At 41.3% G+C, this 15,205-nt stretch overlaps 1 protein-coding gene across 1 annotated transcript in view; it reads right to left on the minus strand.

The window, feature by feature from the left end:
• Positions 1–15,205, minus strand: part of SMG1 (SMG1 nonsense mediated mRNA decay associated PI3K related kinase) — a 70,174-nt gene that overhangs the window by 10,442 nt on the left and 44,527 nt on the right. Inside the window, exons 34-54 of the mRNA XM_083584843.1 lie at positions 14,964–15,194; positions 14,664–14,841; positions 14,300–14,461; positions 13,595–13,812; positions 13,255–13,409; positions 12,533–12,755; positions 11,411–11,657; positions 11,064–11,293; positions 9,838–10,086; positions 8,468–8,716; positions 8,008–8,226; positions 6,990–7,180; positions 6,698–6,870; positions 5,567–5,846; positions 4,976–5,248; positions 4,234–4,468; positions 3,690–3,913; positions 3,222–3,372; positions 2,797–2,986; positions 1,517–1,986; positions 501–638 (exon numbers count right to left, since the gene is read on the minus strand). Of these exons, the coding sequence (XP_083440969.1) occupies positions 501–638; positions 1,517–1,986; positions 2,797–2,986; positions 3,222–3,372; positions 3,690–3,913; positions 4,234–4,468; positions 4,976–5,248; positions 5,567–5,846; positions 6,698–6,870; positions 6,990–7,180; positions 8,008–8,226; positions 8,468–8,716; positions 9,838–10,086; positions 11,064–11,293; positions 11,411–11,657; positions 12,533–12,755; positions 13,255–13,409; positions 13,595–13,812; positions 14,300–14,461; positions 14,664–14,841; positions 14,964–15,194 (4,686 nt within the window). The remainder of the gene's footprint in view (positions 1–500; positions 639–1,516; positions 1,987–2,796; positions 2,987–3,221; positions 3,373–3,689; positions 3,914–4,233; positions 4,469–4,975; positions 5,249–5,566; positions 5,847–6,697; positions 6,871–6,989; positions 7,181–8,007; positions 8,227–8,467; positions 8,717–9,837; positions 10,087–11,063; positions 11,294–11,410; positions 11,658–12,532; positions 12,756–13,254; positions 13,410–13,594; positions 13,813–14,299; positions 14,462–14,663; positions 14,842–14,963; positions 15,195–15,205) is intronic.

Raw genomic sequence — 15,205 nt, forward strand, 5'->3', positions numbered from 1 at the left:
CTGATTTGATAAGAGTCAACCTAAGACACTCGTGCACTGCACCCCTGCCACAGGTCCCTAGATTCAGCTATCAAATCTAGGGTACACATTGCAGGATGATATTGGCTCAGATTCTTATGACCAGCTTCCAAAGTGATCAAACTGTGGAGGGCTATTAAAAATTACATCACCAGTCACTACAGATTTTTAGCTTAATGTAAGTCTAAATAGTTCAATCTTGTAAAAACTGTTATTAAAGATTTGACTTTAATTCAAAACCCTGGACATGCCCCACAGTAAAGTAGGATCAAACACTGTTATAATTGGGGAAATTTTTTTGACTTGAAAACAAGGCACTTCAAACATCCATTACCAGTCTTGCAGTTTCAGTATATTTATTATAACAATGGAGCTGGAAGACCAATATTCCCAAATACTGATGAAAGACCAGTTATTTTGCTTCCATATTTTTCCTCAACAGTCCTCCACTGCTTCCCCCATGGAGCAGTGAAGAAACTTACCTGAACTGCTGCAATTGAAGCTTCAATCTGGCCAAGAGTATGAAGTTTCTTTTTCATACTGGCTAAGATTGCGGACCGAGGTGGAGGAGAGACTGTCATGGCTTGTGGGCGATTGATGAGGAGATCTTCATGCTGCCACTTTTGAAAGGCAAGAGAAAAAGATGTTTCTATTCAACGTTATGATAATGCTATATAAATGGTAAGACTGAGAAGTTCAGTGAGATACGGCCCCAAGAGCCTAATCAAGATGCCTAAGTCAATAACCATGAACATTTACAGCGCAATAAGCAATGAACATAACCAACATAAAAAGTGTTTATGTTCACACTGCCTGTAAATGTCAAGTGACAGCTCTTTTGAAAAATTGCAGCTGTCCTGCTTCTAAAATCCTTAAGTGCACCAAAGGTTCTGATTGTCATTCCCCTTTGCTTTGCTTTTTTTAAAAGGAAAGTTGTCAGAATTCTGACTCTGCTTTGCAAAAAATCCAAATTGTACATGGATCTGCTGAGAGAAATATGGTGATGTCATTTAATAATTCTGCTCCACACCAGCATGACAATTCAGCTGTACCCAACAGCTACAACGGTAGCTATAAACCTCATGACTAACAAGGATAGAGGGTTTCTGCCTAGAAAAAAGGAAATTCAAAGTGCCCTCAGAACCAGAGAACAGGATCTGCTTCAAAGTATCGTCAAGAGGCCTGCAGGAAATCCACCCTGCAGGCTTTCAAGAAGAGAGAGGTTTCAAGGGGCAAATGAACAAAGTTGGTGAAATAAGGACTCTCAAATCCTCATGCAGCCATGAAGTTCACCTCACATGACGAAGAGGGCAGCTCCACAGATCAATAACGTGGAAAACAGTATGAAGCTACTTCTAAATGTATGATACTGTTTAAAATCTGAAGAGGTAACTTCTCTCCACAACTTAGGTATGGCACCAAAGACAATTAGTTTATTATGCAACTTTCCACATCTGCAGCAAATATTCTGAAATGAAATACAGGTTTGAAGACTTACCTGGAACATAGCAATGTGTAGTTGCACTCTCTGAAGGCTAGTCTTACAAGAAGAAATACTGGTTTCAAGTCTCCGCACCAGATCGTGCTTCTTCCATGCGGTGTCGTATGAACTGGCCAGCACTGTTGCTCTGTTCATAACCAACTGTGAATATTTGCCAATTTGGATATTGTGTTCTACAGCTTTCTTACACAAGTCATCCACTGAGACTTTGCTTTCAGCCCCAAAATCCTTTGCTTCTACTTGAGCAATTATATCTACACCCAGAGCACTAATAAAACTGCACAATGTAAGTCCCAAGGCTTGATTGGGAAGGCCGATTAAAAGCTGCCGGACAAAGTCAGCTGTGAAGGCTTTGATTGGTTTGGCCATTTGGTCTTCACTAAAGCAAGAATTCCGATACAAGGTTTTCACGTTTACCATTGGCACTGGTCCATTCATAGAGCTTTGATCTTCAATTGAACTTACACCTTACAAAAAAAGGAAAAAAAAGAAACAGCCATTGAACAAATACCTACCAACCAGCAATCTAGATTGAATTTCTGCTCTAGAGAGCTGACAACATAAATTAACTGCAGCCAAGATTACAATGGCACTCTTATGAAATGCAAATGGGCAAGGTCCAAGCTGACTGAGATAAATATAAACCCCATTTTAACAGGCTGGTACATGCTTTAAGGCACACTGATTTGGCTAACTCCACAATAGCATTCCTGAATTAATTAAAAATGTTCTTGGTTCTTTTCTAGGGGAAAATGAAAACATGGAAGCAAACATCTATTCCGTTTTGCTGCCTCCCAAATAATGCCAAAATAATCCAACAGTCAATACATTCAGTAATATGTACTGGTTCAATAATAAAGCAAGTGTTGAAACATCACAGAGGAAACATGAAAACTCTAGGTTTGCTCTTCACAAAGAAAGCTTGAGCAAGCATGGAAATAAATTTCCTGTGCTTACTGGCTGTCTTCTGCACCTTTTAACCAGTTGTTTTTTGTTTTTTGTTTCGTTTTGTGTAACAGCTTATTACTTATGGCACTGCTAGAAGTTGTTCATGGCACAGTATAACCCATGTATTTTGAGAATGCTGCTACTGTAGTCATTACATCACAGCTTTAAAACTTGCAGGTAATACAAGATGAGAATCTGCTGAGCCCAATGTTTTATTTTGTTTAACACACAGATACCGTTATTTGTAATTTCATTTTAAGATTCAAGGCAGACAACAGTGCTTAACTTTACCTACTGAGACGTAAACTAGGAATGTTGTATGCACTTACCTGAAAGAGTTTTAGAAAAAGTGCCACAGAGTCTGAAAAAATCCTTTATTGTCTGCAGTCGTTTTAAAAAGAAAATCTCTTCTAACACCTGCCGGTTGTTATCATCATCAAAAAAGTTAGTTTGGGTGCTGCGAGCTTCCCTGATGATGTCAATCTTACGCCAGGCAACAGGTATTTCCATCTTGTTTAACTGAAGGAAAATAAGAAAAATGTTAGGTCACCTGCCAAATACGAAGACCAAATGGTGCGTGCATGCGCACATCACAGCAAACTGGAAGTGGCTGGAAAAGTGGGCAGGGCGGACTTAAGTGAGCTTTGCATGGCACGCAATGACTCAGGACGCAACCCCCGTGTGAACTGGGAGTTGCCTGGACCTTATTTCCAAAGTTAGCTTTAGTAAGTAACCTTTTTAGTAGTAACCTTACCTTTTCAACTAATAAGCCAAATGCTGTTTCCACTTGGGCAAACATTCCATCAAATGCTACCAACAGCATCTGGCCTGCTGACATTTTGGGCGTTTCGTCAACTGAGCCATTCCTTGGCTGAATCAGTTCACCATACTGGGCGTGAAGCATCCTAAAGACAGAAGCAAAAAGGGTAGTTAGGACCTGAATATCCAAATGGTTTTAAGGACAAACACTACAGCAGGACTGTCATTTGGTTAAAGAAATGTCAAATAACTGACTAATCCTTCAACACATTTCAGATCACGCTAAGCTGTAGCTTTTTTTAAACCATGGCTAAGTTGTGAATGTGGGTGTCTTGTGGGTGTCACACAGGGCACAAACAAGCCACCATATGGCATGTTGTCTTATGACCCATGACTGTGGGCTGTTTCAAGCTAACTCTTAAAGCAAGCATTTGCACCAGATACAACAAACTCAATGATTTACCTTGCAACATCAATACAATGAGTATGGGTTTCTTCTTCAAGCCCCATTGCTGCGTTTCTTAGGTAAGCTTGAAGAGACTCAACCAGCGTTTGCAAAGGAACATCAGTAACTTGTTCGATCAGGTTATCCAGCTCATTAAGCATGCTCTCCAAAGTATATTCTCCTTTCATTAAGCACCTAAGTGCTTCTGGGAAAATAATCTGACGGAAATTTGAATTCAGCTCCTGGCAGAACAACAACAACAAATGCATGAAAACAAGAAGATAACAGCAAAGTATCTAAGAGTTTTCAAAGTATAATGTGTTGCTGGTTAATAAGGAGAAAAAATGTAAGTGTTTAGAATATGCTCTCAATTTAAACAATGCATGTATACTCAGAAGTCAGTCCCCTATTCTCAGTGGGTCTTACTCCCAGATAAACCTATTTAGGATTGTAGATTTATTCCAATTTATTCCAACTTTACTCCAACTTACTACTGCTCACTACAAAGGGGTTTGTACATTAACATGAGCTGCTACAAACACACGTTGTAGATATATTTCACCTGAAGTGAGATGTAAACTCCATTAGCCAGGTGAATAGCTTCTGATGCTTCAACTGGATTAGGAATATCTAAATCCTGTGGGACCAGATGACACTGCTTCAGTAACTGCACAAGACACGTAACGTTCCCACTCATGCTACACAGCTCCTCCAAGAACCAGGCTCCATCTCTTGAAGTCAGGTCCACCAGCTGTTCTCCAGCGCTGGATGCAGCACCTTCCATCATTAGATTACGTCTAAATGAAAAAGATAGTTTGTAAATAAATAGAAGTTTTTCTTCCAATTTATGCATCTTAATCTTTTAAAACCCATTAAAAAGAATACTATCGTATTTTTTCCTGTATAACACAACCCCATGTATAAGATGACCCCTATTTTTAGGAGCCCAAAATTAAGAAATTTAAAAGTTTAGAAAGTTGTTGAGCTGTTTTTCGAAGATCCCCCGCTCTGGCTGACGGAACTGGTGCCATAACTACCACTGGGGGATCCAGCCCTCACTTACTTACCATATTAACCCATGTATAAGACAACCCCCAATTTATCAGAAAAAAAGATTGTCTTATACATGGAAAAATGCAGTATATTCCATTTCTAGATAAAGCATTTTCATGAATTATGGTTAAGTAAATTTGATTTATGAAATTAAAGGAATTTAAAACCTTGGGAAATGTATTTTTGAAGGAGGGATCAAAAAACAAAACAAAAAAACCACCACCTCTTGTCAAATTTTGCAGGCATCTCACCTGGTAAGAGTGCAGAGAGCCGAGATGATAACACTTGCTAAGCTCAATGAACCCTCTTCTCCATTTTCATGAAGAAAGACCTTAATGCAACGCTCAATTTCTTTTAGCTGTTCCTCACACACAGGAACAGTGACTGCTTCTTGCTTCAAACGCTCCACTTGTCGGATAAGCCTGCTGTTGATGTCTGCTGCATATCGCTGCAAAGTCATTTCTGTAGTAGTTATGAACTGGCACGCAGACGGAGGCGGCTGAGGAGCATACTGAATTTCATACCTGACAAACAATAAAATTACAAATATTTATTTAAATATATATATTCTGTCATGCATTTTGTAATGTGATGCCTGGCAAATGCCTAGCATCATCTGTGCTCTACCCTTAAACACTACCATTTTCTGTTGAGATACATGAGGCAGAGAAATACTTACATTTTACACGTTGACACATACACAACACTTAACTGAGCTCAACTTTGCAGAAATTAGTATGGTTTATTCTGAGAATTTATTTTCCTGCAAAAATTGAACTACCAAAGACTAGAAATTATTTAACCCTCCCACTTTCTGTGGGTGCAAACAAGTGACAACTTACTTCCGGTAAAGATCCTGACAGCGTTCTATTGTCATGTTAACAATCAGTTCTTCCATCCAGGTCTTCCACTGCTCAATGCGGTGTTTCTGAAACACTGTTTTGGGGTACTGAAGAGCTACAGTAGCATAGTTGTGTAGCTGTTCAAGACATCCACGCAGAACAGATCGCCTCTGCTGAAGGAAAGCACCAACCTCACCCTCTAGCTGCTCACACTGGCTGATCAAGTGTGCTTGTCCAGCATTCTGAAGGAAGGTAGTTGCAGGGACATAACTTGGAGGACCTTCAAAATGAACCATTAAAAAAAGAAGGATGTTAAAACCTAACTACAGGGGAGGAAAATGTTCAGGGGCAAAACATGTTCAGCAACAGCCTTGCACATATTTTAGACCATAACTTCCATCAGTCCCAGTCAGCAAGGCCACAGATCAGAGGAGATAGGAGTGGTAGTCAACAACATCTGGTAGTCTACAATATCTGGAGAGCACCATGTTGACTACCCTTGTTGAAGCTAAAGGACTATGCACACAGTATGGTTGGGACTATGGGTTAGGACCACAGAGCCTAGGGCTTGCCGATCAGAAGGTCGGCAGTTCGAATCCCCGGGATGGGGTGAGCTCCCGTTGCTCAGTCCCTGCTCCTGCCAACCTAGCAGTTCGAAAGCACGTCATGTGCAAGTAGATAAATAGGTACTGCTCTGGCGGGAAGGTAAATGGCGTTTCCGTGTGCTGCTCTGGTTCGCCAGAAGCGGCTTAGTCATGCTGGCCACATGACCTGGAAGCTGTACGCCGGCTCCCTCGGCCAATAAAGCGAGATGAGCGCCACAACCCCAGAGTCGTCTGCGACGGGACCTAATGGTCAGGGGTCCCTTTATCTTTACCTATGGTTGGCCTAGAATAACCTGATTTCCACTGCATACCAATGCAATGCATTCCAAAGCCAGCAGACATTCAGCAGCTGACTACCCAGTACAGGATTGTAGCAAAGAAGTATCCTGAACATATAAAAATGTTAACCCCTTGTAGTAAAAACAAAAACACCCCCAACACCATTTTACTTGCCCTTAATCTGCCACCTTGCTCTGCCTCACAATATAATGGGGGTGGGGGGGAACCACCTAATTTGTTTCATTACCAAGATCCATTTGGGTACTGATTTCCTGAAGAAGACTTGCGAGCTGAGTTGCTTCCAGATTATTGAAAGCAGCTTGGTAATGAGATATCCACTGCTCAAATTCATTCAGTTTCACCTGGATTGCTTCTTGTACTGCTCTCTGCTGAGATTGCAGCTGAGTGTGTTCAGAATATCTGTGTTAAAATTGAAGAAGCCACATTAAGTGATTTTTTAAAAAACTCCAAATTCTAGAGAAACATATGCAGTTTTGAATTTCCATAAAGCATTTGAACTAAAGTGAGATTTCTGGTACCTGTTCTGCAGTGTGTGACATGGGTGATCCGCTGCTTCTGCTCCTTCCAGGTAGGCACTCTCTTCTAGTAATTTGCTTTGCAATTTTTCAACATCAGTCAACTGCTCTTGCAAATTTAAATATTCCCCTAAACTGCCATCCAGCTTAGGAAGCACAGCCAGCATCTCATCCCTGTTCTTAAACCAGTTGACCTGTAGACAAGATTTATGTTACTTACTTATGAATAACACTTGCTACCACTTTTCACTACCACTATCACAAGTGGAGTGAAACTGATATTGTTATCACTAAATTAGACTGAGTATTAAACAAATAAAAAGGCGCACAAGTCACACATTTTAAAACTTCAGAGCAAAATTAACATTTGAATGACAGGATGGCAAAAACTGGGTCTCCAGCATGGTGCTCATGGTCACCACAGCATCTTCAAACAACCACCTAACCACCCATCAACGCCTCCTGCCTCCATTTTATTTTAAAACTGAGGTTTTATTGGGAAGGTTGCCTACTCTGATTTGCCTACTTTCTTGTCTGTTATGTTTTGATGGCATGTTTTGCCTGTTTTTGTTTGTTTTCGGAGTTCTGACTTTTATCAGTCTTTCCTTTGGTGAAATGTGTATTTTGTATTATCAATCAGTTTCTCAGATTACCAAAAGTTCCCCTGGACTAGGAATGCCATATGTTCGGATTTTCCCAGACATTACTGGGATTTCAAAGGTGAAATTGACTTCCGGGGGGAATTTCCAGAAGGCAGCGCTTTGTCCTGGATCTTAGGCAAGTCAATCGAAAAATCACATTTTTGTAAGAATTTTTTTTTAAAAAAGTACTCATGTTGTGAGTATACGTATTTCTAAAGTTACAGCATAAACAGATTCACTAAGATGGAAGCGTGCTTGAAATACTGTAATCTAAAACCTGTTTTGAGTTAATTCATGCAAGCAATTTTGCACACTGTTCCTGGAATCTAAAGTAACAAGCAAATACATATAAAACAAATTTTTGAAAGGACTGAACATACCTTTATTTCAGCAACTCTGGAAGAGAAGAGGCTACGTGTGATGTCTCTTTCCATCTCTCTCTTGCTCTGCTTGTTTTCAGCTTGCTGCCCACCTCCACCATACACTGCTCCAGCAAACCCTGCCTCTCCCCCTGCGGTCCAGTCCACAAGTGGGTCATAAACAAAAGCTTCCAATAATGTCAGAAGGGTTTCTCGTCCTCGCCGCATGATGTGCAGAACCTGTTTAAAGCATATTACATGTATCATTTAAAATGTGCACTTGCAATTAGCTACCAAGCCCAAATCCAGTGTTAGGGAGTTTCAACCCAACTTCTGAAAGCATTCAGTGGCAAGCCTCGGCAGGCCTTTCTGGGGAGGGCATTCCACACTTAAGACCACTACTGAAAAGGCCCCCCATAAAGCAAAAGCTTCATTCACAGAAATTCAAGACTTCCTTAAAGCCCAATATCCCATGGCCTACCTGTTCACAAGAAAGCCTGAAAACGCCTTCCACTCCTGTTACTCCAAATGCTGTTTCAATATTTTGTGTCATCCGGAATGGAACTTTCTCAGGCACTCGAAGGCTTTTCCCTTTCTCAAAGCAAACATTATAATCTATGTGAACAACTTCTCCAGTAGTCATGTCTATAAGAACGTTGTCCAGATGTCTGTCTCCGAGGCCGATAATGTAGCCAACCATGGACATAACTGCAGTGGATCTTGCATAAGACTGGGATGGGGGGGGGGGAGGAAGTATCATCGTTATAAATTTCTTTTCCTCACCATTTTAAAAAGTGTACTCTAAATAAAAAACTACTAAAAGTTTTTTTTTGGGGGGGGGGTCATTATATAGCTTAACTATAAGCCACATGCTCCTTTATCAACACAAAGGCTAATTATGCTCAAGGAGAAGCACCAGGCCAGAGAGAAGAATGAGCATGGACACATTTCTATTTCTACTGTCTGACTAACAGATGTGGTATAAGAAGCAAATGAGGAATAGGTACCTATTGCTCTCCAGGTGTTGCTGGACTACAACTCCCATAATTCCCTGTCCATTGGCCATGCTGGTTGGGGGTGATGTTAACAATTCCAACAGCATGTGAAGGATCACAGGTGCCTTTCCTGAAGCTATGTATGTATGTATGTATGTATGTAGACATACATGTGATCCTCAACAAGCTGTGCCTCTCCCTGACCCCAAAACAGACCGCTGCCTAGTGGGAAAGCACATTTGCCAATTTTACTTTTGAAATTAAGTGGCATCCAGAGCAATAATGCAAGATGGTCTATTCTTCCATTGAAATTATTCTGAAATACCGTATTTTTCGCTCTATGGGACGCACCGGACGGTAAGACGCACCTAGTTTGGGGGGGGGGGGAGAGGAGGAAACAAGAAGAAAAAAATTCTGGACCCCAGAAGCCAGAACAGCAAGAGGGATCTGGTTTCTGGTATAGCCTCTTGCTGTTCTGGCTTCGGGGACAGCCTGTGAAGCCTCCGCAGGGCAGCGGGGTAAAGGCACCCTGCTGCCCTGCGGAGGCTTTGCGCAGCCATCCCCAAGCTAGAACAGCGAGACAGAGTGCTGCACAGCGCTCCGTCTCCCTGTTCTGGCTTTGGGCTTAGCCGTGCAGCCTGCATTGCACACACATTTTCACTTACTTTTTAGAAGGGAAACAATGCGTCCTATAGAGTGAAAAATACGGTAACTCTTCAGAAAAGCCACTCAGGATTTTTACAAGAATCCACCAAATTTAGATGGAAAGCATGGTTTTTTGTGTACATAAGGCAAGGAGATATTAGACTAAACCTACTCAAACATTAAGATTCTATTAGGAAAGGTGTCTACATACCTGTGTGACTCTCCACCACTCATCAGGTGTAGTGCATGATGACCAAAGTTCTTTAGCAAGAAGATTGGGAGGTGTCACTTCCATTAACTCTTCCAAAACAGACTTCATTACATTTAGAGGCCAGTCTCGACGGGATACATCCAAGCTAAGCCCAACTGCCTTCAAAGCTGGTCCGATCTTACTGTAGTACAGTTCACTAGGTCTAGGTACTATTCCAGGATTCTGAGGAGTCTGGTATGAATCTTGGGCCTAAAAAAGTCAATTGCACAGTTCAACTACTATTCCATTATATCTTGGGACAGAATCAACATGCCATATATTTAAACCCTGGCTGGAAGATTGTTTGCAACAGATGAATAAATCTTTGTGTTTGCGTTTAATATATAGGGTGCTCCTTGCTACTGACCCTTTTGCAGTTCCAAGCTAAATCAATTTAAGAAGAATTAGCTGGGGGAGGGTGTCTCATATTGCTTCCCAGTTTCCCACTCTGCTTTCCAAGATCTCCTGTTGCGTTAAGTGTCGTTGCTCCAACTATTATTTCCCATGGCTGCTATATCTGTTGCTGCACATGGACAGCAAGACAGAAGACGGGGTTCTTATGGCATCTAGGCTCTGGTATGCACCATCCCTTTCCTGCTCCAAGAATATGCACTCTCCTATAGCCAGTATTGCTTAACTTAATTAAAGCAGTAATGCTCATGTTTTCCATATAGGCAGTACTGGAATCAGGAGCAATTCGTCCCAGGGACCAATGTTCATGTAGAATCTCTGCCTCTTTCAGATTTCTGCATCTGGGGCGGCAGGAGGACTGGGAGGTGCCTCTAACTCCAGACTCAGCAAATGCTTTCTTCAAAAGAGAACCTCCGTGTCTGCATAAGCTACATAGATAAGAGACACTGCACAGAGCAGGTCTGAACTTGTGCATACAACAACACACGCACGTTTTAAAGACATGAGTTTCTATGATCTGCTATCACACTAGAGCAGAGTTCATAGATGTCCTCAGTCCAAAACCCAGCCTTCCAAGTTACAGCTCTGCAGGATGAGAAAAGGACACATACACACCATTCAACACACATACAACCTCTCTCTCTCTCTCTCTCTCTCTCTCTCTCTCTCTCACACACACACACACACACACACACTCTTCATTATTATGATCAGGTGTTGTAAAATTACAGAGTTTACTTCACAACTGGTGCTGGCATGTATAATGTAGTCATTACCTTTTGTGCTTGTAAAGCTGCTTCTCGCTGCTGCCACCTTTTATAAAGTCCAAATAAAGGAGTGGCTCCATCCACCCATTGAATTAGGCCTGATCGTGTTCCTAGTGGCGTAACAGAGTAATGCCTGGCATGGAAACGGGGTGTCTCTTGGCGATTTATGGTAGCAAACATCGTATTAACAATGGATAAGAACTGCATGATCCGTTCATCAAGATGCAGGTCTTCCAGTCCTGCAGTGAAAAATAGACGCAAACCAGACAGTATGTAATGTAACTGGAAAAGGGAATGCAATATATCCTCCATTAAAATTTTTCTGCTTAGGACAAGAAGTTGCAGAATGTTCTCACCTTTGAAAAGGTATGGGTAGTTTTTCCCATCTGAGCCCAGAAACAAGAGCTTCTTGGGCTTGGTTTTAGTAGGCAGAATTGTTATGGTGCTTCCTACACTATGAATTGTGACCGTGTCTCTGGCAGACACTTCTCCAGGGAGAGCTATTTCAGTGTTAGTCATGGCAGCCAGCCAGGGGCTTATTTCCTCGAGACGTAGAATGTAACTGGCCCGCTTCTGGGCTCTCTGTTGAAGACTGAGCATTACCTATTTTTTAAAAGACACAAGGTTGAAGAAGGTGAGGTCCAGACCCTTGCATGGTTCCAATCTATCAAAATACTGGGTTGTAGTCAGTGCTATTCCTACTCAGAGCAGACCTGCTGAAAATAATGGACATGACTACATTAGAGCCATTAATTTCAATGAGCCTCCTCCCAACAGAGCTTAACTGGATGCAACCCACTAATTCCAAAGGAATTCACAAAACTGAAGACATCGTAGAAGGTGCCTGTTTGGTTTTTATTAGCTACTGCAGAAAGGTATTGGGGGCTGCATCCCAAAAGTAGCCACACAGCATTCCCTGCCCACCCCCTCCTTGCTCCTCAGCTGATCCATGAAAAGCAGCTGAGATATGTAGGGGATGAGCTATTTTAACCCTCAACATGGGAAATGGGATAGGCAGAACCTCCCACCCAGACCTGCAATGTGATGAAAATTGTTCCCTCCCCACTTTTCATATGGCCAATCTGAGCAACATGAATGAGAAACTTAAATCTCTCCATATAGCCGTGTACCACATGGGCAGAGGAAACTGTTGGTCTGACTGGGCCAATTTTTTCCAGTCGGGAGGGTAGGGGAGAGAAGAAAACATATAGACTGAAGTGGCAATGGCAGTTTGCAAATGTGCCCATGGGCCAAAAAAGAAAGCAACCTCTAGCGTAGCATATTTAAGAACTAATGATATTTCTAGTCCATTTTTCTATTGCTTTTTCTAAATTCTCTAAAACCTAAGCCTTGTCACTACCCACAAAACCATTAATATTCTAAATTACAACAGCAGCACCTTTTTTTTTTTTAATTCTTCCACAGCAGAGAACAATATTCCAGGTTATTGTATTCTTGGCAAGAGAGACGTACTATACCTCTTTAAAAGGAATCCAGCTGCTTCCAGGCTTTGCAGGATTAGATGGGTTCTTTAGTTTTTCTAAGGCATTTTCAATTGCATCTCCATAGTTGTCCTGAAACCACTTCTCATGTGGCGTTTCAGCAGGAGCCGCAGTGATGCTCCTCACGTGTTCCAAAGCAAATACAATGGGCTTCATTAGGGCAGTGTGCTTTTCACGCATGATGGCTATTTTTTCCTCTCTTGAAAAAAAAAGAGATAAAGGGGTTGGCAAAAGTGTCACTTGCATTTCAAGTATGCTGAAATTTCTAGATATTGCTACCAAAAACAATGAAAGGAACTTTGTTATTTTAAAACCAACCATGAAAAAGAATGTAAATAAATGCATTAAACACACACACCCCCGGATTATCTAGAATCAGAATTTACACTACATGATATTCTGTCTCCAGAGTTCTCCAAAACCTTGGACAGTGAGAAACAAAAGGAACTGAGTATAATTTGCTGAACATCCAAAAAACCCTTTCCACACCAGTAGGGACACTTTCTACTACTCCATTTGTGGCACTTTAGTATCTTAAGTAGAGGTGAATTAATATTATAGGGCTGTTTTCATGATGTGATTGTTCCTCAGGCTACAAAAATTACGACATGCCATTAAAAAAGTAGCACCATTAATGATCAGGAGGAAAGGCTGCCCATTTGCAACACATATCCATATACACTTTGGTGGAAACATACTTGCGCAGAGTGTTGTTGTTCTGGACTCTCTTTACTTCATCTTCCAGCTGCTGAATCCGTCTAAGGACATACATGTGCTGTTGCAAAAGCACTCCCAGCCAAAGTTCATCCCAAAGAACAGTAACTCTGCGCAATTCTGCTACGAGCATCTGAACCTGGATTGATAACAAAAAAAATTGTGCATGTTTAACTGTGCAGTTGCATTTCTAAAAGTCTCAAAATGTAATTCCCAGAGTAAATATAATGGATATTTCTTTCTGCATAAGTACACAACACATAAAGCACTCGATTCGACTCCAAACACAAATATCCCCGAATTCTGGCTGAACTGCAGTTATACCTGCAACACCATTGTTGGATTTGCAGCTGACAACTTCTCTACAATCTTGCTGTAGCAGTCTTGCATCATCGCCTGGTCTTCATTTAGGCCCATTTTTGGCTCATCCTTTATGCTCTCTTGAGAAGCAGGGGGACTTCCCTCATCACACTCACTACCCAACAACTCTTCACCCTGGATGTTACCCAAAAAGGTAGGTATTGCTGACGGGAATTTGCTCCCTAGGTTTTAAAGAGAAAATATTAGATCAACAGGTTAGGTCAAGACACAAAAGCCAGCTGGATGCTGTAAATCTGTATCTTTGACCAGCATTATAACGATTTGCCTTTGACTACAACATCTATAAACTCTGTGTGCTCATGCAAGAGGAAACTCTCAAAATAATGTGAGCGTGTTTAAGTAACACCAGTCACACTTAGCTGTGTGATAAGATAGGAAAACTATGCTGAATTGAGGTCTGGCAACTCTAGATTCTGTAAAACCAGTTAATCTATTGAAGTTAAATCCAGGTATTGGCAACAGTGGAACTGCACATCTGTGAGATAGCTCAGCTACAGCTACTAGAAATTCTTAACTGTAAAGATGTTAAAAGACAAGAGTGTTAAAGAAAGGTAAATTAAATGAAAGTTGGGGGATCTTCTGAAATGGTATGTGACATGAAGGATGGAATTGAGACGGGCTAATATAAATATGACTACCAAAACATACCTGAAGCTTGAGATTCGCTGCTAAGTGAAATAGTACCCACAATTGCAGGGTATAATATAAGGTGAGGAGAATCTTGTGCTACCCGACAAAGAAGATTACAAATGCTCTGACGAACATATACTTCAGGATGATTTAGACGTGAGAAGAGTTGAGGAATAATACCTTTATGAAGATAAAAGCACAGAAATAAGCTTACCAGAGAACACATTTGCCTCTCTTTTTTTTTTCATTTTTAAAGGGCAACATTATTTTACTCCATTTACAAGTAACTGGAATAAATGTTATTCTGCTACCGAACAGTGGAGACGGAGGCAGCCCCTAACTTGTGGGGTTCCTTCTCAAAAGAGCCTGAGATCTTCCATACCTCGCCATGGAGCTGTCGGGGTGGTTTCCAGCCCATGTTCCAGATACTGCCGGAGTTCTCCAGCATGTTTCACAAGCAGCCTCAGCAGCCTTAAGGTTGCCATTACAATCACATCATCAGTACTCTGCTCTGAAATGTTTCTTTGATGCAGTCTGGGATCATCTTCATCCAGAGGAACCTACACATGAAAACAAACAACCTCACTGAACACACAGCTCTCTCACAAGCCCCAAAGACTTTAAAAACAAAACATAAACAAAACAACCTTGCTTACATCACTAGTCAAAACGTACGGCATACCTGACCAGCATTGAGTTTAAGGAAAGTAAAATAGGCACTGCATGAGAGTTTATAAAGACTGAAGATTCTGTCTACAACTTTTCTCCACACTTTGATTAGGCCCTCAGTTGAATTTTCATCAAGGTCGGAAAGCCAAGGACAGCTCGTCAACAACTGCCGCCAGATGACATCAACCATATCATCTTCTTCATTATCTTCATTCTCTGAAATCTGAAGAGTTATGTCTTCGTCCTACATTAAAG

The sequence above is a fragment of the Podarcis filfolensis genome (assembly GCF_964270895.1).
Source record: "Podarcis filfolensis genome assembly, chromosome: 14".
Taxonomy (NCBI): domain Eukaryota; kingdom Metazoa; phylum Chordata; class Lepidosauria; order Squamata; family Lacertidae; genus Podarcis; species Podarcis filfolensis.